Here is a 25,546-nt window from a genome sequence, read left to right as displayed (position 1 = left end):
CGCTGCAGGGCCTTGAGAATATAACCTCTAATTACTGCTGTTATGCAAAAAGCAATTGTCTATTCTATCATTGGTGGAAAAGTTGAAAACCTTTATTCTAATAGGTTTTTTTTTCAGAATTTCTCACTAAAAATCACTTCTTACCTATTGTTTTTAGGAGTCCCAGCAATGTTTGTGACAGTTTGGGCCAGTGTCCGAGCCACCCTGGTAGACACAGAGTAAGTGACCTTTGACCCAATGACTTGGATGAATGCTGATTCAAAAAAGAGGAAATAAAATGTTATCGTTTACTATGTACAGAAGTAGTTGGATCCTGTTTGGCCTGGCTGATGTTTCTGAGATTTTGAGATTGCTTCAAAGGAAACCAATGCTCATTAACGCTCCTTAAATACAGGTTTATGGAATTAGCTACTTTAATTCAATAGACAGAAAATCGAATCACTCAAACGTCAACCCCCCCGAGCATGAAACTGAGCATAATGTGTAGCCTTGGTTGTATTCCCGATCATGAAGAATTAAGGTCAGAAATGCATAACGTGTTGAAATCTGAATGTGCAACCAGAATAGCTTCAGACTCTCCCAGCCTTCTGAGATCGATGTAAAGCATCTCCCTGAAACTATACATGCCATTATGAATGACTCATTGATTCCAAGTATGGAATCAATGAGTCAATGAGAATTTTAGGAATTATTCAAGATTCAAGATTCAACAGGTTTTTTGTCACATACATATACAGACGGCCATACATATACAGTATGCAGTGAAGTGTCATGACACCCGGTGATTACCCACAATGAGCTCTACAAATACTAACATGTGCGAAATCGACACGAGGCACTCGTGTAGGCGGCCGCAAGGGGCGTCGCCACAATCGCGATTCTGCGTTCTATAAATTTATAATAGTATTTGACGACACAAACGTGGCAGCCCTTGAGGATTGAGTATGTGTTTATCTATATCTAGGTCTATCTATATTTATATATATAGATGTTTGATCCCTGTTGTTGTTGCTGCTGTGGTTTGTCTCTTGCAGGTGTTGGGACCTAAGTGCGGGCAATCTCAAGTGGATCATTCAGGTCCCCATACTTATAGCCGTCGTTGTAAGTGTACACCCACGATGTCCCGCTGAGCGCTGAGCTGCAGCACCTGTAGCACCAGAACTCTGGCTGTGTCGCCTTGTTGTCTGCTGGAAATGGCGGCAAAATTACATCATTATGTGTTTATTTCCCCTCCAGGTCAATTTTCTGTTATTTCTCAACATCATCAGAGTCTTGGCGACTAAACTACGGGAGACCAACGCTGGAAGATGCGATACAAGGCAGCAGTACAGGTGAACGGATTGATCTTGACCCAACCTATCTTTATTACCTTTATCCTGATTTAAGAACCATATTGAAGACTGATTTTAAACAACCATGAGGATGACCATGACCATGAGGAAAGCGATGGAATTAGACGTACATATCACAGTATTAACTTTTCCATATTATGCAATGCGACTCAAACATCACAGTCATAGAGTCAACATAGTCAGTATTCACTAAAACGCCAGGGACCTTTTTTGTGTTAAATATTGTCTTGATTTAATGTATAGTATGAAATGGGTAAATTCAACATACCCTTGGAAACTGATTTTGTTACTTTGAAAATGTATTATTATGTTTTATAGAGTGAAAATTATTAAAATAATGAATACATTTTAATATAAACTTATTTTCATGAAAATAATTAAAATAAATATATCAATAAATCGGTCGTTTTATTGTTATTAAATTAATTGTTAGCTCTTAGACAGTAGCGAAGCAACACACAGCAGGGTCAAAAGTGGGTACTTGAATATATAGATGAAAATGTTAATTAAAATGTATTGTGCATTGTAAACATACTCAGTATTCACTAATACGCAAGGGACCTTTTTGCATTTAACATTGTCTTAATTTAATGTATAGGATAAAATGGGAAAATTCAAACAGAAACATACTGAAACAGATTTTGTAACATTGAAAATGTATTATTGTGTATTTAGGGTGAGAAGTGGGTATTTGCATATTTAGATTCAAATGTTTTTTGTTTTTTTTGTATTTTACAGAAAGTTGTTAAAGTCCACACTGGTGCTGATGCCGTTGTTTGGCGTGCACTACATTGTGTTCATGGCGATGCCGTACACTGAGGTGACAGAGTTTCCCTGGCAGATCCAGATGCACTACGAGATGCTGTTCAATTCCTTCCAGGTAAGCATCAGTGGTTTTGGGAGGAAACCCGCCCTGGGGTGGAGTAACCCCTCCTCTAAAGTTCTTGGATTAATCCTATTGACCTGATGATCAAGGATTTAAAGTGCCTCAAGGCCTGACATGTCTGAAAATGCACAATGCTGCAGATTCATCATATTGAGTCTCTAATCCACTCAAAAAAGCAGCTGCAGTACCGATTAATGATCAGAGCATAGATCGACGAATGCGGTTAAAGCACAAAAATACCTTTAAAGGCCGTGTTTCCCCACAGATTGGCGGTCGTAGTGGAATGGGGGAGGATAGTAGGTTGGGAAAGGTATTGGTTCTAAGTAGAAGGAGCTTGGTTCAATTGATTGGGTCCATATGGGAGTCACAGTGTAGGAGATACAGCTTTTGAAATATGATCATGTGGACCTTTAATTATAGCATCATTGTCCGGCTGACTGGGAAAGAAATTGCCATGTCTGCAAACCAGCGTGTAACCACCTGTAGCGTGGAGTGGAAAGTCAGTCTGCAATAAAGTGCAGCACCACAATAACGTGATCCATTAAATATTCTCTAATTTTCAATCTGTGGTGAATAATGCAGATAGTGAGTCACTTAAACTGCGGTATCAGACTTTTACTGTAGAAAGATAGAAAAGAAAATATATACTTCACAACATAAGACAGTAGGCTTAAATCATTATTATACATAAAAAAAACATGCCTTAAAAGTCTTACTCTTTTATTTTCCAGGGATTCTTTGTCGCAATCATCTATTGCTTCTGCAACGGGGAGGTACGATCTTCTTTCCAAGCATTTTACATTTTACACATCTTTTTGTATAATAATACGTTGACTTTGGAATGCATATGTCAGGTTTTTGTTGTTCATAGGCTTGTACATAGTAGTGGACATCATCAAAAACACCTTGAAATGAGGAATTCCGTGAAATTTTAGATGATAAATTCTTGTTAGATTCTTGTTTGACAAATGGAGCAAGAAAATAATCACAATTTTGGACCCATCATATTCATTCTAGAATCAGAATCTGTTTATTTGGCCAAGGACATTTTCATACATTATAAAATCTACAAAAATATACAATATACAAAATGCTACAGCATAGAATTATTAGGAAAGAAGAAACAACCAGCAAAGTAATAATAATAATTATAATAATAATAATAATAGCAGTAGTAGTAATAATAATAATAATAATAATAATAATAATAGTAATAATAATAACAATGATAAATTGTTGTTGCAACAATAATAATAATTAATATAGCTGCAGGCAGCAATACACAGGGTCCAGGTCAGTCATGTTAGTTATGAATTACAGTTTTCAGTGTTCCCATGAAACGCAGCATCATTTCCTACTGACACCAATAACAAATTTCTGAGTTCACATGGAATGCAGGGTGGACATTCCGCCCACTGCTTCTTTATTGTTTTAGACTTTTGGCTTCTCTTTGGCATCTGGAACACAAGAACACACGAACAATACAATTATTTTATAACATAACTAATAACACAATTATTTCTCCACTCAACAAAAACATGTCTTGTAATAAAAAAAAAAATCTGGTGGAAAACAACACAAATTAGTTATCCGAGTGCCATTGAATGCAGCATTACTTCCGAGGTTTCCGAGTTCCTTGAACGCACCATTACTTCCTGATTTGGAGAAATTTCAAGAGGAGAGCCGTGTCTCTGCTCCGCGTCCGCGACTTCTACAGAGAACGAGTCCACTGGTTAATCGATTGCGAATGGCATCGCTCTCTCGGACAGATAAAAAAATATACAATACAATTATTTATTTAATAACAATTTTTATTTTCTTTTGTGATGTGTTTATCGCTCATGCTCATATTGCAATGACAATGAAAATACAATTGATCGTTCAGCCCTACACCGCGCACCTCGCCGGGTGCAAATGCCCCTGTAGAGACAAAACCTGGACATACGTATACAACAAACTGGATGACGATGTCACAAAGCATCCGCTCCACTAACTAATCAAGGTACGCCAAGGTTCTGCTACTTCCGGTAAATCTTGATCGGTTTTTCATTAATTCCCGCTCCAAGTCTAGATCGATATGGATCAATTTCAACCATGAGATGTCTGAGACGTCCCGATTCTAACAACCTCAACCGTGTTCGTGAGTTCAGCAGTTGTCGTGTTCCAGACACTTTTAGCCAGAAAAATGCCAAGGAGAATACTAATAACAAAGATCCGAACAATAAAAATAGGGTTCCAATAATGGACCGCATTCCACTGAATGACAAGGAATGAACGAAAGAAGCGACATTGTGCACAGTTTGTCCAGCTAAACGTTTGTAACAGCTTGCACTTCTCTTTTTCTGCCTAGATGGCAGCAAGGAGCCTTAGACTGAAAATCTAACGCTAAGGTCACGCCGCTGGCGGCGCTACTGTGCCCTGGCTGTTGTGTGCGCGCCAAACATTTCAAACCTTTCTCCCTTTCCATATTTAATATACATTATATACAGGAGATAGATATTTTCTTACTTAGCAAAATAAGTTACCTCTCAAAAAAACGACGTAAATAATCTTACCATCTGTCGCTGAAAATAAAGAATTGTCCATATTGGAGGGCGCTGAGTTGCATGAAGTTGAATTCTGCTCAACTTTCCTTGTTGCGGTGAAGCTCTCAGCTCGTCGCCGGTCGTCGCTCCGCCCTCTGCAGCTGGATGAAGCTGAGCTCCGTTTGAAATGCACTGCAGCCTGTTGCTTCGCAGCGCTCCGTCGCCGGCGGTGTGACCGTACCATTAGGCTCAATATAGTGGCCACTGTGCCAAGAGGTTTTGTGTCTCAGTGGTTGGGACTGGCAATATGGCAAAATGGATTGAAATTGATCTGAAGTTGGGCCATGTGGACAGTACAAAAAGCAATGCCTTTAATGTAGGGTCTGTAACGTGGACAAGCAATGACCTCTAGGCCAAAGAGCCCCTCTCGGTATAGGCTTGGGGTTCATTTTTTGTTGTGGGCTGATGTCATGATATTTTGATATCACCAGGGAACTTGGTAGACATGTTTACCATCATGTTACCATCAAATTATCGGCGGACATTATAGGTCACAATTGCAAAACTGTTCAGAATGTCCAGCTGCATATGTCATATGTATAAAGTATCACTTCGCTAGGACAAACGGGACGGCGGCAATGAGCCTTTGACTCACAATGCGCGTTATAGCGCCCCCCTGTGGGGCAATCAATGCCATTGTTTGTGGCCAGGTTACGCGTGGCCTGGACTATGTGCGCGCCGAAATGGACAAAAAGATACCACTGTATGGATGACTTATTGGACAAAGCACAGGAGAAAAATAAATAATAACCTGAGTAATTCCAGCTATTACAATCGGTCTCCCTGCTTGGCGGTGGAACCCAAATAATGATAATAACAACGTTCTCCCGGCAGGTCCAGGCGGAGATCAAGAAGGCGTGGAACAGGCGGACCCTGGCTCTGGACTTCAAGCGGAAGGCTCGCAGCGGCAGCAACACCTACAGCTACGGCCCCATGGTCTCCCACACCAGCGTCACCAACGTGACGGCGCGGGGCCCGCTGGCCCTGCACCTCACCACGCGGCTCGGCCCGGGGCCCGTCAACGGCCACCGCAACCTGCCGGGCTACGTGAAGAACGGCTCCGTGTCCGAGAACTCCATCCTCTCCGCCTCGTCGGGGCAGCAGGAGCTCCACCACGCTCCTGAGGAGGAGCGCTCTGGAGGAGGAGGAGGAGGAGGAGCCGTCATCACTGCCAGGCCCGGGGAAGAGGAGAAGAAACCCTCTCCGGTGGTGGAGGAGGAGAGGGAGACGGTCATGTGACCAAAAGCAATGAGAAAACAGTCTGCCAGGTTTTCTTTGTCCTTTTTGTTTTTGTTTTGGTTTTCTCCGTCCTGTCGGGGCCAGGACATCGTTGCCTAATGAGGCTCGAGGGGACCCATGGCCCACGCCTGCCCACTGAACACACACACACACACACACACACACACACACACACACACACACACACACACACACACACACACACACACACACACACACACACACTGCCATTACTGTTCAAACTTTGGACCATTTGACTTTTCTTCACAGTTTTCTTCTCAGTTTGAGAAGAGCTCTGGCTCTGGCCAGGAGCGCTCCTAATCCCCCCTGTGTTGATGTGAGTGGACCTGAAGTCCACGGCAGGGGCCGTTGTCAGCATTATTGTGTTACACGGGAAACAAACAGAGTTTATTACTTTATAAATGTGACGGAGCGAGAGCAGGGGCACGTCCCTCTGCTTGGGAAAGGGTTTATTCCAGGTTTTTAATAGGAAAAAAGCGGTTCATTCTCCTCAGCGCAGTGGAATATTCTGCTTCAGTGTTAAACAGAAGGTACTCAGGTAATTAAAGTCATTTTTGTTGCACCCCCAGTCTTAAAATTGTGTTTCAGCAAGGCCTGCGTTTCTTTTTATTTCCAGAGTATGGTCTTATTTAAGTCTGTGCTCTTCAGAATAACCCCGGATTAAGCAGTATTTAAATCATTCCTCGTTGTGCGTCTTTTTTTTAATTTTGTTTCATTTTATTTTTTTAAGACCAAAATAATCACCTTTCTTTTTGAGGTCAGGAGTGCGGAGACGGAAAAGCGAAAGCCGCGCATCGCTTTCTCGGAAGGTTTTTCCAAAGGAATGGACCCAATTCAAAACAACAACCTGCAGGAAATAGTTTTTTTTTATTTTTCTTTCAAAGGAATGTTAATTAAATGAGGATTCCGAGGAAATCTCAAATTCCCCTGGAATTCCGGGAATCGCATTTTTTGTGACTATGAAGGAAAGCCAGAGCATGTGAGAAATGTTACATTTGATACAGTGTTATGCTGCTTTTTTTCTTTGTAAATATGATATGTATACTTTTTAAATTGGAGTCACAATGTTTACAAAAAGCAGAAATCCATTTTGCCTGTGAGCTTACAGTGTTGCGTTTATCACTAGATGTACTCAAGCTACTTTTAGGTGTACAGTGGTTGGAAATGGGTTTCATTTTTCAGTGTGTGGAATGTTTCCATTATGTATATAGTCCCGAATTAAACTTGTGAACACATTTACAGGTAAAGAGAAAACATTACGACCGCAGCTTTGTAAAGGATTTCACCAAAAATAGCTTAAAAGCAGCGGTTTTCCCCCTCATCATCTGTATTCCATATAAACGTGGGCAAGAGAGTGTGGGAATTGACTCAATGCCTTTAGGTCCAACAATTCCTACATTACAAAAAAAAAAAAAATGAATATCATGCATACAGTCTCCAGTGTTGTTTCCCCGAATCGGTACTTGCCTCCGTAAATGAAGTGTTTTAGACGTCACATTCGTGAATCGCCGTGTCTCGTGGATTTTTTATTTATTTTTATTTTTTTGTACTTCTCCCCCGATGAGTGTTATGATATGATGTTAATGTCTTTCAGGGAGCGGAGCGTTACATCTTATACCAAAAAGAACAGGCAGCCTCGATTCGCTGCCTTGAAATCATAATAACACCCCTGTTCAGACAGCGCCCATTCAGCCGGCCCATTTCCAATGACAGAGATCTTAAAAGTCAGGCTTTGACTCTGCGTAAGAGCGCAGAGTCAAAGCCTGACTTTTTTAAAATATTGTTGTTTTTTTTCCATCTTCGCATCCGTGATGAACATTGAAATCCACGTCGTCGTCGATTGACATTCGCCCGGAAATCGAATTTTCTTTAGGATTAGCAGTCGCCGACTCCCGTTTGTCCGCGGCGCTGTCACAGCCCGGGTTGGATTTCACTCGGGGCCCCTAGAAATGTCAGAAAACACTGGGGCGGCGGCACGAGGCCACCGAGCGCCGGCAGCTGTGCACATTGATTCCACGCGCCGGTCTTGCCACTTCACACTCCCGCTCCCGACTGTCTGCCAAGCAGGCGTTTTCACTCGCCCTAAGTGGAATTTTGTGGGGGAGAAAAATGTTGTTGTTTTTTTTGGGGGGGGGGGGGGGGCTTCAGTGTCTCAGACGTGTCCAATGGGGATCTGTAGGAATCTGTCACGGGAGGTGACGAGGTTTGACTAATTTGTCCAGACACCGACTGGAGGTGGCTGCGAAAAAGAAGAAAAGGCCGTGAGGGAAACCTGTTGAACCGCCGACACTTGGCAGGCGGTCGGCTTCTCTCGGTGCCCGTCCGACCCCGAAATTAAGCTGGGATTTATCACGTAACACTGCAAAGAACCTCTGTCCAACTAAGAACGAAAGAACCGCCAGCAATCAGACAGCAATCATTTACTATCTTTTTTTCACGCCTTCATTTTTGGTTTCATCTCAGTGTTGGGTATGTAACACCCAGACAAAGCTTAAAATATTACATTTTTTTAACTGAATAAGGGTGATCAATATGAGCGCGTTATAGCCTTCATTACGATTCTGGGGGTTAAAGGAAGATTTATAAAGGAGCACTTTAATAAACTATCATACAGTGTTTTGTTATTTTGATTGTATCATGTAAATGGATTGTGTAATGAGGCCAATTGTCACGGAGCTAATGATGCATTCATTCCTTTCAAATACCTCTCATAAAAGTATGGAAATTATAATTGTTTTCTTTATCTTACACTGAATATACAGTGAAACTGGAAGTATGATTTAGCTCCAGATATGTGGAGACTGTTTGTCAAGACACATCAGTACTTGTTTTAACTCCATGTTGATTTAGGCAAGTTATCAAACAAATAGATGTAAATGTTAAATATGTTTTTGCTAATATCCAAAAGTGTATTACAAACTAAGACCATACATTTCTAATTGTACTGTATCTTTGTTGCTTGCCAGATCTATGTATCGCATAAGCCTTGCTGTTGTAAAATGAGGTTGCGGAAATTAGTAATTTATCAATACAACACGGTATTTCAAAAAAATGCAGTGAAGTGCTTTGTATTTTATTTCATTTACAATATGTACAAATGTCATCTTGGTAAAAATTATCAAAAAAGCCAACAATGTTAGAAATATGAAACAAATCTTCAGTCCAATAAAAAACTAGAGTTCACTTTTTCAGCGGGGCTTTCTTGGCCCCGCTTTTAGCGCCTCCCTTTCCGCCCCCTTCCTTCTCTCCAGACTTCTTCTCTTTCCCCTCGCCTCCCTCTTTCTTGGAAGCCGCTCTCTGGCCCTTTTCGCCCTTCCCCTTCGTCGAGCCGCCCTTCTCCTCTTCTTTTTCCTTCCCTTCTTTGGCACCCTTGCCTTCCTTCTTCTCCTCCTTGGCTTTCCTCGCCGGCTTCTCGCCGTCCACCTTGGCCGAGACCGTCGTCACCTCTTCCTTTTCCTCCGCCTTGGCGGCTGGGGTGGGGGGGTGGGGGTAAAAGGACAAGTAGAGAAGGTGTCAGTCCATCCACAACTCCATCATGTACATTCACAGACACCCCCCCCCCCCCCCCCCCCCACTACTGTACCTCCACCACCACCACTGTGCTCATCCCAGAGGCCATGGCTTCAAATGGGTCGTGCACTAATGGAAGCACATCTGTCTCCGTCCGTTCTAATAAACACGGCCCATTTAATAAGGGTTGTGATAGGTTACCTCCAGCGACAAATGAACATTTTTTCAGGCTCCGCACTCGTGTTGGCTGAGGTTGACGAAATCGCAAAGAAACACCTGAGACAGACGGCTGCTAGCTGAACATTCTGTATTCGAATACAATATTATTTTGGGCCAAGGAATTCATCCTAACTCGGAAGCCTTAACATTTCTTGAGCCAATCCGATAAACCGGCTTTTGATAATCGCTTAGAAATGTCTAAGACCAACACTGCTGTGGCTGGAGGCTGCATGGAGTCTGCATCCCCTTCACACGTAAACGACTGCGAGTGAGCAGAGCAGAATTGGTCGTGAATTGGTTCTGATGACGACCAGTGAGATAAAATCAAATGTCATTTGGGGTGAGGTCAACATACTCAACATACTTGTACTTTAAACATACAATACATTAAAACATAAAATATTTGATTTAATGTCTACTTGCCACGGGGAAAAAGCAAGATTTGAAATTGGTGATTACCCGTCCTGTCCTTATTTGGTTTGTTTCCTGAAACACAGGAAACTGCAGACAAACTGTGGTTTTGTCTAAAACGGTGTAGGGCCAACTTTCTTCTTCAGCACTTGCTACATCTCTGCAAAAACGCATATTAGAACTGAATAGATTTGATCTTTATACATTAAATGGCTATTACAAATTGGTTGATTACCCATGAATATCCTAGTTTGGCGGCTTTCCACTAACCCCGAGTTCATATCCTGTGGATTTATTTATTTTAAGATGAGCGGTCAGTATTTATTTACACAAGAGGAAAAATGTTTGACCCCAAGCGTCAAACACACTACACTACATGTAGTGTAATGTAGTGTGGTATTGTATGGTGTAGTGTAGTGTATGATATAGTATAATGTTGTGTAGTGTGGTATGGTATAGTATAGTATAAGGCAGTGTCCTGTGTTATGGTGTAATATGGTATAGTGTAGTATGGTATAGTGTAGTGTGGTATGGTATAGTGTAATATAGTATAGTATAGTATAGTATAGTGTAGTGTGTCATGGTATAGTATAGTATAGTATAGTGTAGTATGGTATGGTGAAGTGTGGTATAGTGAAGTGTGGTATGGTATAGTGTAGTGTGGTGTGGTATAGTATATTGTAGTGTAGTGTGGAATAGTGAAGTCTAGTGTGGTATGGTGTGCTAGTAGTGTAGTATGGTATAGTGTAGTATAGTATAGTGTAATATGGTACAGTGTAGTATGGTATGGTATAGTCTAGTGTAGTGTAGCATGGTGTAGTGTAGTGTGGTATTGTATAATATAGTGTAGTCGAGTATGGTAAAGTGTAGTGTGTTATGGTATAGCATAGTGTAGTATAGTATGGTGTTATGGTATACTGTAGTGTAGTATAGTATGGTATAGTATAGTGTAGTGTGGTATGGTATAGTAAATTGTAGTGTTGTGTAGTATGGTATAGTACAGTGTAGTATGGTATAAGTGTAGTGTGGTATGATATAGTGCAGTGTTGTGTGGTATAGTAGAGTGTAGTGTAGTATGGTATAGTGTAGTGTGGTATTGTATAGTATAGTGTAGTGTAGTGTAGTATGGTAAAGTGTAGTGTAGTGTGTTATGGTATAGTATAGTGTTGTATAGTATGGTTTTTTGGTATACTGTAGTGTAGTCTAGTATGGTATAGTATAGGGTAGTGTGGTATGGTATAGTATAGTGTAGTGTAGAGTCGATAAGCGAGGACCCGTGTTATGTCACGGTAAAGGGGCGTGGAGATTACGAACGCTAGTGTAGTGAATAGTGACAGACTGCAGGAACGAGACTGAGAACGGTGATGAGATGAGATGTATACAGTGTATATAGTATATATAGTGTATAAAGTATATATTGTACATACAGTGTATATAGTATATATAGTGTATATAGTATATATAGTTTCTATAGTATATATTGTGTACATAGTGTATAAAGTATATATAGTGTATATAGGATTTATAGTACATATAGTGTTTATAGTATACTGTATATAGTATATAAAGGGTAATGTGTGATGGGATGCTTGATGCTGGGGCGCCACGCACGCAGCGGTTTTTGTACACAGTGTACAATACAGACTGGTCAGAGAGCTGATCATAAGTCGGAACAGTCGTTAAACAGGTAGGTCTTTAAGTGGTGAGTACCTGTAGTTTAGTGTAGTGTCGTATAGTGTAGTATAGTAGTATAGTGTAGTGTAGTATAGTGTAGTATAGTAGTATAGTGTAGTGTAGTTTGGCATGGTATAGTATAGTGTAGTGTAGTATAGTACGGTATAGTGTAGTGTGGTGTGGTGTAGTGTGGTGTAGCATAGTATATTGTAGTGTAGTGTAGTGTTGTGTAAGTGTAGTGTAGTCTAAGTGTTTTGGTGAGAAACCTCTTGGCGCAGGAATATGCATATCACATGTCAGGTCTGCTGGAGCAGGGCCGGTGTGGCCCGGGGAGCGGCTCAGAGTGCTGCCACAGTCCAGAACCATATGCAGAGCAGCGAGGAACGCTGGTGTCTTTTTACACCTCACTGACCGGCACCAAAGCCCTCAGAAAATTGGCTCGGGGGAGTTTGCCCCAGTTGTGGCCAAATGGGGCCTGGGCCTGCCTAACCGGGTTTCCCGTCGGAGCCGACCAGAGTAAACATTCTCCCCACGCTCCTCAAAACGAAGAGCATATAGATTGATAGAATAGTCATTGGATTAATCGAGATATTAAGAGGCACATTTGAAGATGAGAACACCCCCCCAAAAATATGGGTTTTCCAAAAAAAATGTTTTTCCTTTTTCCAATTTCAATTATTAAATTCAATTTTTTTTTTTTCCAGTGTAAGTAATCCGCTTCCTTTTCCCACAGAATGAATTATTTTTTAAATCCTGAAACCCTCCCAAATTTTAATTTTGGATGCTTGTGATGTCGCTGAGGCTGCATTGTTCACTCACCTGCGAAAATAAAATGTACACTACTTTCACATTTGATACACAGAAAAAAAACCATGTCATTGGAGCCTGGGGTGGTGCCACGGCTATCTTAAAGTCTTTATGTGACAATCCCTTCGGCCAGACCAGTAAATAAGCAAATGTAGAAATATAATATAAGAGATCTTCACCTTGTGCCCATTTTATTATAAGTGTTGTTCTGCAGGGGGTGTTTAATTAGTATTGGTCGTGGATTCATCACAATTGACTTGGCTTTCATCCATGTGGCAGCTGCGTGCGTTATGTACACATGTAGTTATCTAGGTTACGTGTGAATAAGCGACGTTCCATAGGTGATTATGACATCATGAACATTATGAACTCACCTATGGAAAGTTCACTGCAGCTTTTGTCCCATTTGTTTGGCTGCTCAGTTACAGCGCGGCTTAAGCGAAGTGAGTGATCACTTTTTTTGAAACTACACCCGGGCCTACGTCATATTGTGCCGCAAAGAAGGAGTGCAACGATTAATGGGATGATCGAATAATCGGTTGACAGAAAATTAATCGAATAAAATTGTTGTATTTTGAGGGGGGGGGGTTTTCAGTCCTCAGTGATATACTATAATAATACTTATTTTTTATAAATTTGTGCATGCATTAAAATAAATGTATTTTTATTATGGCTGTCAGAACACAGTGCAGCCCCCCCCCCCCCCCCCATATTCTCTCCCACTGTGATAATGACCACACAGTAAATTTGCCACAGAGTTAATTTGTCAAAATAAATTTGCTGTTGCTTATTCTGTGCGTTACATAATTAATGAGAACGGAGGCCTCAAATTCACATACCCTGAATATTTATTTGTGCATCCACGGTGCCCCTTTTAGTTAAGGCCAGCACAATTATAATGCGATGTTTGGAGTTCGATGGCGGATAGTGGTGATTAGATTCTAATGGCTGCAGTGAACCTCCGGCTTCATCCCCTGCACATGGCTGGTCGCATGTATGGTCACACAAAGAGGATTAAAGCAAATGCATATTAGATTATCTCTCCGTAATGTAAGTGGAAACCGATGTGACCCATGACTCATGGGTGCTCTCTGTCTGCTAGGTTATTATGGAATATATATATATATATATATATATATATATATATACATACACACAGTACATGGGAGGGATAATCCACTATGCATTTGAGTTAAAAATACATTTCTCATCATTATCCCCTATTTGTTATCATATATGATGTCTGCCAGGACAGCCGATTGACAAACTCTCAAAAATGCCTTTTCACCCATGATTCATTGAGTACAATAGACATGGGTGTACATGTGCGCATGAAAGCATAGGAGACGAATCCATCACCCAGAGACACAGGACGGGACACATGTCACACCGAATCTGTCACCAATGTTGACCTTAGAAACCCTCACAGCTTCCAGTTTCTTATATATATTTTATTTATTTGTTTATTTTAGATTCCAATGTTTTTTATAGTATTTCTATTATATTATTTATATTTTATGTTTTCTTTATGAATATTTATTCACATATTTGTACATTTTATGTATTTTTTTAATTAACATTTTTATTTTATTTTAGATTCAAAATATGAATATCTAATATGAAGACAGAAACTAATGTTGGACAACAATACCAACCCCCATGACCATTTAGTTAGTATGCCAAAGCGATAGCGACAGTGTCATTGATTTTCTTTATTCAAATTCAAATTCAATCCCATATTGGACAGAGAGCAGACGAGTAGGGGAGTGGACAAACAGCAGAGATGGAATTACTGTCAGAATAGGAGCAACATAGGTTCTTCAGCAGTCCTTCGCTTGTCAATCATAGAACTAAATTACCCACATTAACCAAATGCACTACCGGACCAATTTCAATAATGCGACAATAAAAACTCAGGATGTAGTCCTAGTTTGTTTGTTTTTTTCTGCATGCAATAAGCAATTACTAATTGACTACAGTTTCACCCGCCAGCAGAATTATTTGGTGGGAAAAATGTTTTATGTACAGTATTCGTATAATAAGCTGTAAAAGGCACACGGAGATCAACATCTGACACCATCTTACGCTCCATCTTGACGTTATTAATACCGGGAAGACGCAGCAGATGGAAAGGAAGGACCTCACACGCTTTCAACCAATCATGGTCGGGAGAAGGAGGAGGAGAAGAAAGAGAGGAGGTGGAAAAAGGAGGAAGAAAGTCATCCAGTCTCTGTCAGGGCGAGGGGGGCGCCGCCGCGCTCCTCTTCCTCCCTAACCATCAGAAGAAGACCCTGATCTGGGACCTGCTCAGAGACTGTCTGAAGGGTGGGGGCGTCTAGAGAGGCTGGCAGAGATGAAGAGGGGAGGGAGGGAGAGAAGAGAAGAGAAGAGAGGAGGGGAGAGGAGGGGAGGAGAGGGGAGAGGAGGGGAGAGGAGAGGAGATGAGACGAGAGGCGAGCAGGGGTGGTCAAGGGGAGGGGAGATGAGAGGAGAGAGGAGGCGGGGAGGGGGAGAGGAGAGGAGGGGAGAGGGGAGGAGGAGGGGAGGAGAGGAGGAAATTAGAGGAGAGGAGGAGGGGAGAGGTGAAGTGGGGGAGAAGAGAGGAGGATGCGTGGATAAGAGGAGAGTAGGAGGAGAGAAGAGAAAGAGAAAAGAGGAGATTCAATTGGAGCCGGATTAAATAGGAAAACGAAAACGAGGGAGAAGAAAAACATGTTGTATAGGTTAGACAGACAGACAGACAGACAGACAGACAGACAGACAGATAGATAGATAGATAGATAGATAGATAGATAGATAGATAGATAGATAGATAGATAGATAGATAGATAGATAGATAGATAGATAGATAGATAGATAGATAGATAGATAGATAGATAGATAGATGGATAGATAGATGGATAGATAGATGGATAGATAGATAGATAGATAGATAGATAGATGGATAGATAGATAGATAGATAGATAGATGGATAGATAGATGGATAGATAGATAGATAGATAGATGGATAGACTTACATCCTGGTATTTCAGTCAGCTCGCTCAGCGGGGGAACGGTCTCTAGTGTGTTGGCGTACGTCTTGGCCGCCTGTCTCTGGAGGTGACGCGCCTCAATCTCCTTTTTGGTTCTTGGGATTCGGCATTTGAAGATGCAGCACAGGGTGATAACTGAGAGAGAGAGAGAGAGAGAGAGAGGAGAGCAAGAGAGAGGGAGAGAGAGAGAGAGAGAGAGATTCACCCTCTCATGCAACCTCTCTTCCAAGAGTACATCTTTGGTTGTAATAAACAAAACACTAGGCAATAATTAATCAATAGATTTACAGTGTATTTTTTTATATTTGTCTATATTTCATTGTAAAATAATTCCCATCTCATCTCCTGCACATTCATACTACGGTAGCTTCACCCTCTTTTCAGGGTATTTAATACTATTCAATCTAGGTATTTAATTATCATTACGAAGCAAACAACAAAAACAAATTTTCTTTTCGAAATACAGCCTCAGAGAATTCGCCCTTCAAAGGATTCTGTATTTTCATCATTTATATACAATATATTGTAGTTTAGTTCAGCATAGCATCACTTAAAGTTCGCATCCCACACTGACATCTATTTGCATTTGATCAACAGAGAAATTGCTGACTTCAAATAACGTCTCTGATGTCGTTTTTGAGCGGGAGGAAAGGGAAACGCAATGAGGATGAGGTGACATCTACTCACCCACTGCCAAGATAAACATGGAGAAGATGCCAATGACCTGCCATAACCTCAGTCCCCAGAAGACCACTGTCTCCGAGTTGACAGGATCAGGCTTCTTCGGGGGGTCTGTCGGTAAAAGCTAGGGGTGAAAAAGGGGAAACAAAATGTGTATATATTGTTCTCTGAAAGCCTAGCTTTGCCATTTTTCGACCCCGGGCCTTATCAAAATGTTGGTTCCCGTCATTTAGAACTGTTCATAACACAAACCCACTGAGCTATTAACACTTTACTATTGCGAAAACTTACCACTCTGCTGCAGCTTCAGACTGTGCTTGAATGCAGTTCAATGAGACAAGCCTTTAAAATACACGTGTTAAATCTCCTTTGGGGAAACGGAAAGCTCACAATAAAGACCCGATTCTTTGGCTACGTCCATGCAAACGTAAGAGACTAGAAACAGGAAGTTGTGCCACTTCGTTATTGTCCCCTAAGAGTGAAGGTAACCCACCGTACCATTACATTAAGCTTTGGCTCTGCTGAAATTGCAAAAAGCGGTTCTAAATCAAACGTGACATTACTGTTATTCACACCATGTGTGAAAAATACACTAATACACAATACACATAATACACAAATGGGAATTATGGGTTAACCCTCAGTTGACTGTTTTAAAAAAGGAGATTTAAATTCCTTATAAGCGTTTGACCCATTGGACTGCGTTAAGCTGCAGCAGAGTGGTCAGTTTCTCAATAGTACAGCACTCAGCGAGGTTGTGATATGAGCGGTGGACTGATGGGAGCCAGCATTTCAATGTGGCCTGGTTTGAAGAATAGTGAACCCAGGGTTTGAGTCGCCACACAAGCCTAATTTAAGACTCTTAAGTGTCAAGCGGTGCGATAAGTGAATTAATCCCACAGCGCTTTCCACGTGAATTAGTTGCATAGCATGAGCATTTGAGCAGGTTCCCTGACCTACCAAGGGAATGCATTTGAAGATTGCACACACCATTCTGGTGAGAGCACAAGTTCAGGAGATTTACAGTAGTGAATGCAAAATGTCCTTTGTAATATAGCTCTTCAACCTAATCCCTTCATCCTCTTATAAAACTTTGTGAACCAGAGTGTGGTGTGGGGATGGTTTGGTTTGAGCAGCCACACCTGACCTGGATCTAGGTAATGGGTGGATGCAGGATCAGGGTGGCTGCATACCTGTTGCTCGCTGGTTGGTCTAACGAGCAGCAGGTAAAACCCCCATCCCCACACACACTCAGGAGAGAGGAGCCCTTGTCATGACACATGTCAATCTGCTCCTGGGCTTATTCCAACTGGCCCACTCTCTACAATATACTGGTGTCTACAACCCCACGTCTTCTGTGGCTCTGTGCCGGAGGTCCCTGAAAAAGCCACTTGGGTGGCGTGTGGTGGGCGAAACTGCCACACTGAGGTTTCGTATATGCTCGCCCTTAAAAAATATATTTGTCTAAACAAATATACTCTATATATATATATATATATATATATATATATATATATAGTACTTCAGCATTTTGCATCTTTATCCTTCTCCTAAACCGTCACATTGTACCTCTAAAGCATCTTCACGTACAGCCTACACACATATACTGCTTATGTTCATGAACAGTGCTTGTTCATTCTGAGAATCGGTTTAAAATCACCATGTGATATTTGATCGAAAGCCCAAAGTCTTTTGATCATGTAGCATGAAGGGCACTGACTCTTTATCTGTGTGTGTGTGTGTGTGTGTGTGTGTGTGTGTGTGTGTGTGTGTGTGTGTGTGTGTTATTTATGTGCTGGCCAAGAAAAGAACACTTTATTTGCGTTTCACAGGTAATGTCATCGAGCAGTACTATCCAGGAAAGCTAAATTAAAGCAAAAAAAAAGGACAAGCGATCAATAACCAGCATCATTACCGGTGTGAATGATGCATAAGGTCAAATACAGAAAAAGAAAAAAACGTATAACATTTTACAAATTACTAATGGTTTAGGAGAGTATAAGGAGTTTCAAATAGTATTTTTGTGTATATGTAAAGTAGCATGAAACCTATTATTTCTACGCATATATTTAAAGTATTTAAAGTGCGCTCCTAAATTCCATCGTCCTGAGGCATCTTGATCGATTGCGATGTTCAGTGTGAGATTTCGTATTTCTCTGTGCCAGAGGTGTGTCCAATCCGAGGCCGACATGTTTGATGCCACGTCACAGATCTCAGTCTGAAGCTACACTTCACACTTAGTCTGGAGCTTCCCCAAAGCTGGAAGTTTGGCAGGCTGCAAGTAGACATATCACACTATCTTATTCCTTCTGAGCAGATTAGACATGAGGAGAATATTTACACGGCGCCTTCCTGGCAATAATGACTCCAATTGTGCTGCAAAAATGTTATGTACAGTAATGCTAAGCACTTCTCTCTAAGCATAGTCTTTTGACTAAAGTGACATTTAGTTTTAGTCATATTTTAGTCACCTGAATTGTTTTAATTTTAGTCTTGTTTTAGTTGACAACATTTTTTATACGATTTTTGTCAACTAAATTTACTAATAGTACCTTATTATTATTTTTATTATTATGGAATGGTAAGTTTGAACGTGCAATACAGACACAGATTTAACTGTTGTGATATGAAACGTGTCTTTATTTATCTTAAAATGAAATACATATAAAACCAAGTCTCATAAAGAAACAAGCATATGGCCTTGTTTTTTTTTTTCCACAAAAGACCAATAATTATTTTCATTGTTTATAACCCTTGCATATAACTGGCTGCAATGCCAATGCACATAGTACCTGTATATAGAAATTTCAACAGTCGTCTGTTAATAATGAAAACAAGCATCGAGTAACTCAAGCCAAGTGAAATAGATTTGGGTTGTGCTCTTTTCCACAGCTAGCACAGGCAATTGAAGTGAATGTAACAGTTCTTCTCACACACTTCTCAGGCTGATGAAAAGAAATATTGTAAAGGCAGCTATGCCGTTTGTGCATACAGTAAAAAACGTGAATCAAGAACAATTACATAGTCTCCCATTATTTACAACATAAAGTAAGAAGTGAAACAGCATACCAAAATACTTGTGGGTTGGGCCTTTTCCTATAGGAGGAATTATCAATAATTCACTGTTCACTGTTAATTATTAAAACAGCTGTAATTGTCAAATACATTCAAAGAAAAAGTGCCTATGGCATAATGCCATCAGTGATTGAAACCTAATTCAAGAGAAAATAAAAATGTCTCCAAAAATACCCTGTTCTCCAAATATAGAGCTCAACAGTGACTGGCCACTTTTAGAATGGCTCCGTTTCCGGAAGTGAATTTCCCATTCATTCACTCCATTAACCTTCAGAAAATTATTATATGAAGGGTTTAAAGCCTGGAACCAAACCAATCAACTACCAGATGAATCATGACCATAAAACATTTGTTTCGGAGCAAAAAATAATAATTGAAAGATGGAAAAAAAACAAGGTACAAAACTGTGTACATAATTATATATATATATATATATATAATTATTATTATTATATATATAAAACATATTATTAAAAAGAGTAAACCATAAACCATTGCAAATGACAATTTTCTATAAATTCCAACCTAACGGTAGTTTAGTGCCCTTCTTCTTGACTTTAAACTTTGTCATTATCATAGTGTTTGTATTGTTAAAAATAGTGTAGTTTATGTTGTGTGTATATATAATGTTTTAATTCACTCACTCGCTGACAGCGACGTTAGCGAGTGTGGTAAACATTTCCATGGTAACAGCAAGCTCCACCAATCAGGGATGTCACTGTTACACTTTTGGATTGTGGGTAGTGTAGTACTTCTCCATGACATTGCGAATACAACATGTTTTTCTTAAAGCAAGGTTGATATCATACAGACTTGTGGCTTCTGCAGGAGCATATACCATTGTTTCACCACCTCAGAGCTGGTGGTAAGTCTACCTTGGATGCTTACCACATTATGGCTGATCATCAAAATCCTCAATTCAGAATATGACTGGGGTTTTGAGCTCTGTTGAAAATATGTTGCAGTGCATTGCACTGCTGCCTCACAGCAAGAAGGTCCTGGGTTAGATCCGGCCTGGGGCGCTGTTGGCACCGTGCTCCGGCGGGTGTGCTCCCAAATAGGAGCCTTTCTGTGTGGCGTTTGCATGTTCTCCCCGTGCTCGCATGGGGTTTCCTCCACCTAACGTCAGTAAGGACCCCCCCCAAAAAAAACTTGCGCACATCATCGTCTGACCAGCGATGGGCACTCATCACCAGGTCCACGGCCGCGTCCACGAATGCCAACTGCTCCTGGCTGTGCCCGGAGCAGGATGGGTTAAATGCAGAGGCCTCATCATCAGTGGTGGGTTGTGAAAGCTCATCCTTGCACTTTCTGATCTGCTGCCTCATGCTAGACAGAGGACCTGGTCCTCTGTCCAGGTCTTGTGCAGAATTTTAAAAGAAACCTAAAGACTGGCTACCTTGATGAGGATGGTGCTGCTTCTGGTTCTTCAATATTCCCCCTCTTCTGCAACATCTTCAGAGTAGTCCTCATTTTGTGTGGCAAAGTGGATTTGACCACATACTCCTCTGCCTGTTTCAGCAGTTCCTGAATATTCTCATCAGCCATACCAGTGAGGGTTCCACAGAGAGTAGGGTTGACAAAGCAGGCAGCTGCTGCAAGCGGCGAGACCCTTTCATGGGTTGGATCCAAGAGCCAAGCAAAATGCTGCTTCCCACTTCCTTCCATTTTCTGCGCAAGAGTGGCAAGACGGTAGCTAATGTCCTGTTCAAAATCAGCAAGGTGGCTGAGCAGATCAAAGATCAGAGCCGATCAGAGGGAAGGGACAACCAGGGACATGGACATGGTGTCACTCTGGAGGGTTTTAGTATGTTCCCAAAAGGCAGCAGTAGGTTATGCAATGATGTAAGCTTTTGCCACTCACTAGGGAGCAAGCTGGCCCATCCCATGTCGTTTGCGATTTGGCAGACTGAGTCTTTCACTTTGAGGAGTCGTGCGACGACGTTGAATGTGACACATGCCTCCTTTGGCACCATGTGGACCACAAGTTGTAATGTATGCACCACACACGGTGTCCAGTCCATATCTATGTCGTCATGATGGTACCTAACAAGAGGAACACAGCCAAATAAGCATAAACTATACGAAAGGTTTCTATTTTAACCCTCAAAATCTTAATGATGAAATTATTTTATATAAGATTACAATACAGTGGGGAAAAACAAAACAAAGACACACCACTAGAGCAGCCGGCCCCAACATCAGTCTCATATTCATGTGATCATTGACTGTCAGCCAAAAGAATAATAACGTAAACAAACAGGGCTCACCCGGGTCATCATCAATTTCAGACTCAGAGTCACTTTCCATCATGGGGAGTCTTCCTCAGAGGTGGTTTCTTCTCTTTCTGCTGTGGCATGTTGCTGCCAACAAATGACTCCCATTATCTGTTATTACTGTAAGGATCTTCTTCTTTGGTATGTCCCACTCTTGCATACATTTGTCCACACATACCTTGATTGACTGCAGTGTGTGGGTGGGCTACTTGTTCAAGGGCCAACAATATCTGTTTGGGTTTATTTTGTGCAATCTAATAGTAGCATGGACGTACAGCAAGGAATGAAGCTGTCAGTCCTTTTTTGTCAACCAGTCAATGCCAACAGACACTCTCTGGGCAGGTTCTTTCAGAAGTTTTGTCTTTCGTCTTCATGTTTGTCCATCAGATGTCTCATTTTAGTTTCCTTTGGAACAGTAAGCCTCCTATCTACTATCTCCTTTACTAGAACAAAGTCGTTGTGAAACGACAAACGTTGTGACTAGTGATCCTGTTTACAGAATCCATTTTGCTCTGGCCTTATCCTTGGTCTGTTGTTCTTTACCATTGAAGCACTTAGAAGAGCTGTTGAAATACTCTGCTGGGACGCACTAGCTTAATTTGCACTCAGTCACGGCCGTCTGTAGCATTGTTTAGAGCCGCGACCGCTAGGGGGGAGAACACGGTCGGTGCAGGGGCCACAGGATGAGTGTGATGCCTCCCCTCCACTCCTCTCTGCCAATTCGCACCGCTTCTCCAAATCCGCTCCCCCCCCCACCCCAACCACCCGTTTCTGCAAACAAAACAAAACGCTGTTTTTATTTTAGATCACGTGTTTGTGTTCCTCAGTTTCCTTATTGAGAGAGAGAACAAAACGCACCATGTGATTGGTGCCGGGTCACGCACGGCCACGTCAAAGCATGGGCTTGGCTGTGTCTCATGGGGCCGGCTCTCTCTCTGAGTGGCCCGTCCTCGTCATCAGAGGTCTTCTGCATCTGTGAGGTTGAATAAGTGGGGGGAAAAAAATGTGCATTCTTTCTTTTTGTTACGTACTTGTTCAATAAGAGGACAGTGAAACTTTACTCTTATTATCTTTCGCGTCTCAATCGTCTTTTAATTTACAATCTAGGATGCGCGACTCTGGGTCATTCACTTCTCTAATCGGTTAAGGTTCTCTAAGGTAGTCTTGCATTTCAAGTTCAGTGAAAACACACCAGCTCGGGTTGTCTGATAAAATAACGTTATCTTGAAAAAACAAACAAACAAACAAACAAACAAACAAACAAACAACATTTAAGTGTGCTTACCTTTGCATGAATTTCGGGATGACTCGTCTGCAAATGTCACTTCAAGTTTGTTGTTTTTACCGGTGATTGTCACTCCGCGGGGTTTACCAAGGGTCTTGTTTTCCTTGACATCGAATGTGAAATTGATCCTTATGTCTGTTCTTCTCTTTCTCCCAAAACGTTGACATTTCTGTACAGATTATGTGAGATGCAGCAAGCGTATGCTACTGTTGTTGACTTCCCGCCGGGTAGATCAATACGTTACCATTCAGATGTGTGCGTCTAACCTCCCCAACACACAGAGAGTAGTTCTGATTGGATCTCTTCACAAATCGTCCCTCCCTTACATTTTCGTCTGGCTTTTATTCGTTGACAAAAATGTCAATAGATTTCGTCATAGTTCTTTTCACCAAAAATGTGTTTTTAATTTAGTAATTAATTTAGTTTCAATTTTGTTGATGAAAACTATGATGAAACATATTTGTCAACCTAATTGCCCAACCATAACTGCACAATCACTCCATATACATTTTACACATTTCTCTTTGAGCCTTTTATGCATGATTTTTGGTCATCTGACAACAAAATGATAAAATTTGCATCCGAACGATCCCCCTTTCGGTGTGATCACAACAGGTCAGGTCGCAGTAGTTGTCCTGTTACATGGAACCCATTGTTCCGCAACGCTACTCGTTTCTCCATCAATGTGCCTGACTTGCACTCTTCCAGTTCAAGCTCAGTTTGTGTCATGTCAAGGACGTAAATAACAAACAACGACTTGTGTCCATTGTCCGTTTCAGGCAACAACTACTCAAACCCTTCTCTGTGGAGCCATCTTGTAATGCGATCGCTTTCAGCACCCGTGCAATCACTCTTTGTTGAGCGCGACCGCTGACACGTCCGGCGGACCGACAATAGTCACATTTGAAATAAAAGCTACAGTTCATTCAGTGGGTGGGGGCCCACTGTCCCAGGATGCAGCTGTGGAAGACAGGGTGAGAATTAGGCTCTTACCTCTGGATCTGGAACCTGGGAGAGGACGGAGGACAGGCAGTGAGCCAGCAGCACTGTCCCCCAGCCCAGCAGCACGAGCTGGGGAAGACACACAGGCTGATCCCAAACCATTCTGTTCTCCTGCGGGGACCCTGCCACCCCCTCTCTCGCCCTCTCTCTCGCCGCCTCTCACGCCTCACAACGCTGGCGCCGCACTCCGGACAGGACCACAATGCTCTGGTGTGATTGATGGTTATTATGGGCGCCGACCGCTCTCTCTCTCTCTCATCCGGCGCTGCACTGCCTGCTGCTCCGCTCCACTGTCTCTTCCCTCCCTCCTACAGCGTCGAAAGAAGAGGGAGACGAAGACATGGCGGACGCAGCGGACCTGCCTGCAGGCGGCTTCCAAATGCTACAGAACCATGGGGAGAGCCAGCCTGGCTGCTGGGGGACATTAATTAATTACCAGGCCTGGTGTGGTTTACAGTCAGCTCACCCCGCCGGGAACCGGTAGGCGGCTGACACGACGTGGGGGAAGGGTCGGCGCCACGGCCAACCAAAGGTCTGCAGAGGTAGGATAGGGAGGAGGAAAGTCATAAAATTCCCCCATCCTTTCACAGCGTGTGGAATACAGACGTGAGATCCTACAATATGTCAGTAAGAACCGAAGAACTGAGATTGTTGGACTTTTTTGAATACATCATTACTGTCCGCCTGCAAGCACGAAAATGATTATCTTTTTCTTTTCCAGCGCTCGCTAAGGTCTCAGTCACAAACCTCCAACAGTCAGATCACTCGGTGACATTGAATTTTTTGTGGCGAACGGGGCGGGGGTTCCCCTCTCCCGAGAGACAAGCACCCCCGTCACTCTAAGGCCAAAACCCTGTTCGAATAAACCCTAATATGTCACAGCCTCTCTTGTCATTATAGTACTATTGTCTCGGTCATTTCCCAGTAAATTACACCTTTGTACAGAAGTAAGCACTTGACAAGAGGAAATCACAAAGTAAAAATTCAAAATAAATGCTTTTGAAGAAGGCGTTGAAGCACAAAACATACGAAACTCCCACGTGCGTTGCATCAGCTGATGCTTTACCTGGAAGACAGGAAACAGTAGTTATTCGCCTTGTTCGCAGGTTTATTTGGGGACAATGAAAACTTTCAAAAGTTCCTTGTAACCGTCCTCCGTTGGAGGTGTTGGAGCAACTACCATCAAAGTGCACAGGACAAACCTGACTTGACAGAGAGCTTGATGAAAAGGCTTTTCACCTTTCTGGCGACAGGAATCCGCGATCAGAGACAATAATCTGCTCCATTGTGTGCTCCATGGTAGCTTTTAGGAAATGGTTCTCTCTTGTTTCAAGTATTATCCAGACAATATGTCAATAGGACGTCTGACTTTCCTGTCAGCTCCATATCTCACTTGTTCCAGGTGAGTATGTTTTATAAACCAAAGAAAAAAAAATCTATACATACAAATTGACCATGACACATTAGCCAAAGTGGCTTTAGTTCCTACA

The 25,546-nt window shown here is 41.9% G+C and overlaps 2 protein-coding genes across 2 annotated transcripts in view; one reads left to right on the top strand and one right to left on the bottom strand.

The window, feature by feature from the left end:
- The window catches only part of pth1r (parathyroid hormone 1 receptor), a gene marked incomplete at its 3' end in the record, with an annotated part of 40,688 nt that extends 34,626 nt beyond the window's left edge, over positions 1-6,062 (top strand). The window contains exons 8-13 of the mRNA XM_080011059.1: positions 158-218; positions 1,035-1,101; positions 1,237-1,331; positions 2,091-2,232; positions 2,970-3,011; positions 5,658-6,062. Coding sequence (XP_079867185.1) covers positions 158-218; positions 1,035-1,101; positions 1,237-1,331; positions 2,091-2,232; positions 2,970-3,011; positions 5,658-6,062 — 812 coding nt within the window. The remainder of the gene's footprint in view (positions 1-157; positions 219-1,034; positions 1,102-1,236; positions 1,332-2,090; positions 2,233-2,969; positions 3,012-5,657) is intronic.
- Positions 6,063-9,263: 3,201 nt separating this feature from the next.
- tmie (transmembrane inner ear) lies at positions 9,264-24,158 on the bottom strand (the record flags this gene model as incomplete). The annotated part of the gene is made up of 4 exons (XM_080011432.1): positions 9,264-9,553; positions 15,723-15,872; positions 16,425-16,542; positions 24,048-24,158. 4 exons carry the CDS (start codon positions 24,156-24,158, stop codon positions 9,264-9,266), a joined length of 669 nt encoding a protein of 222 aa, XP_079867558.1.
- Positions 24,159-25,546: the final 1,388 nt, after the last annotated feature.

Source organism: Zeus faber (genome assembly GCF_960531495.2).
Source record: "Zeus faber genome assembly, chromosome: 12".
Lineage (NCBI taxonomy): Eukaryota > Metazoa > Chordata > Actinopteri > Zeiformes > Zeidae > Zeus > Zeus faber.
This window is presented reverse-complemented; position numbering and strand designations above follow the sequence as displayed.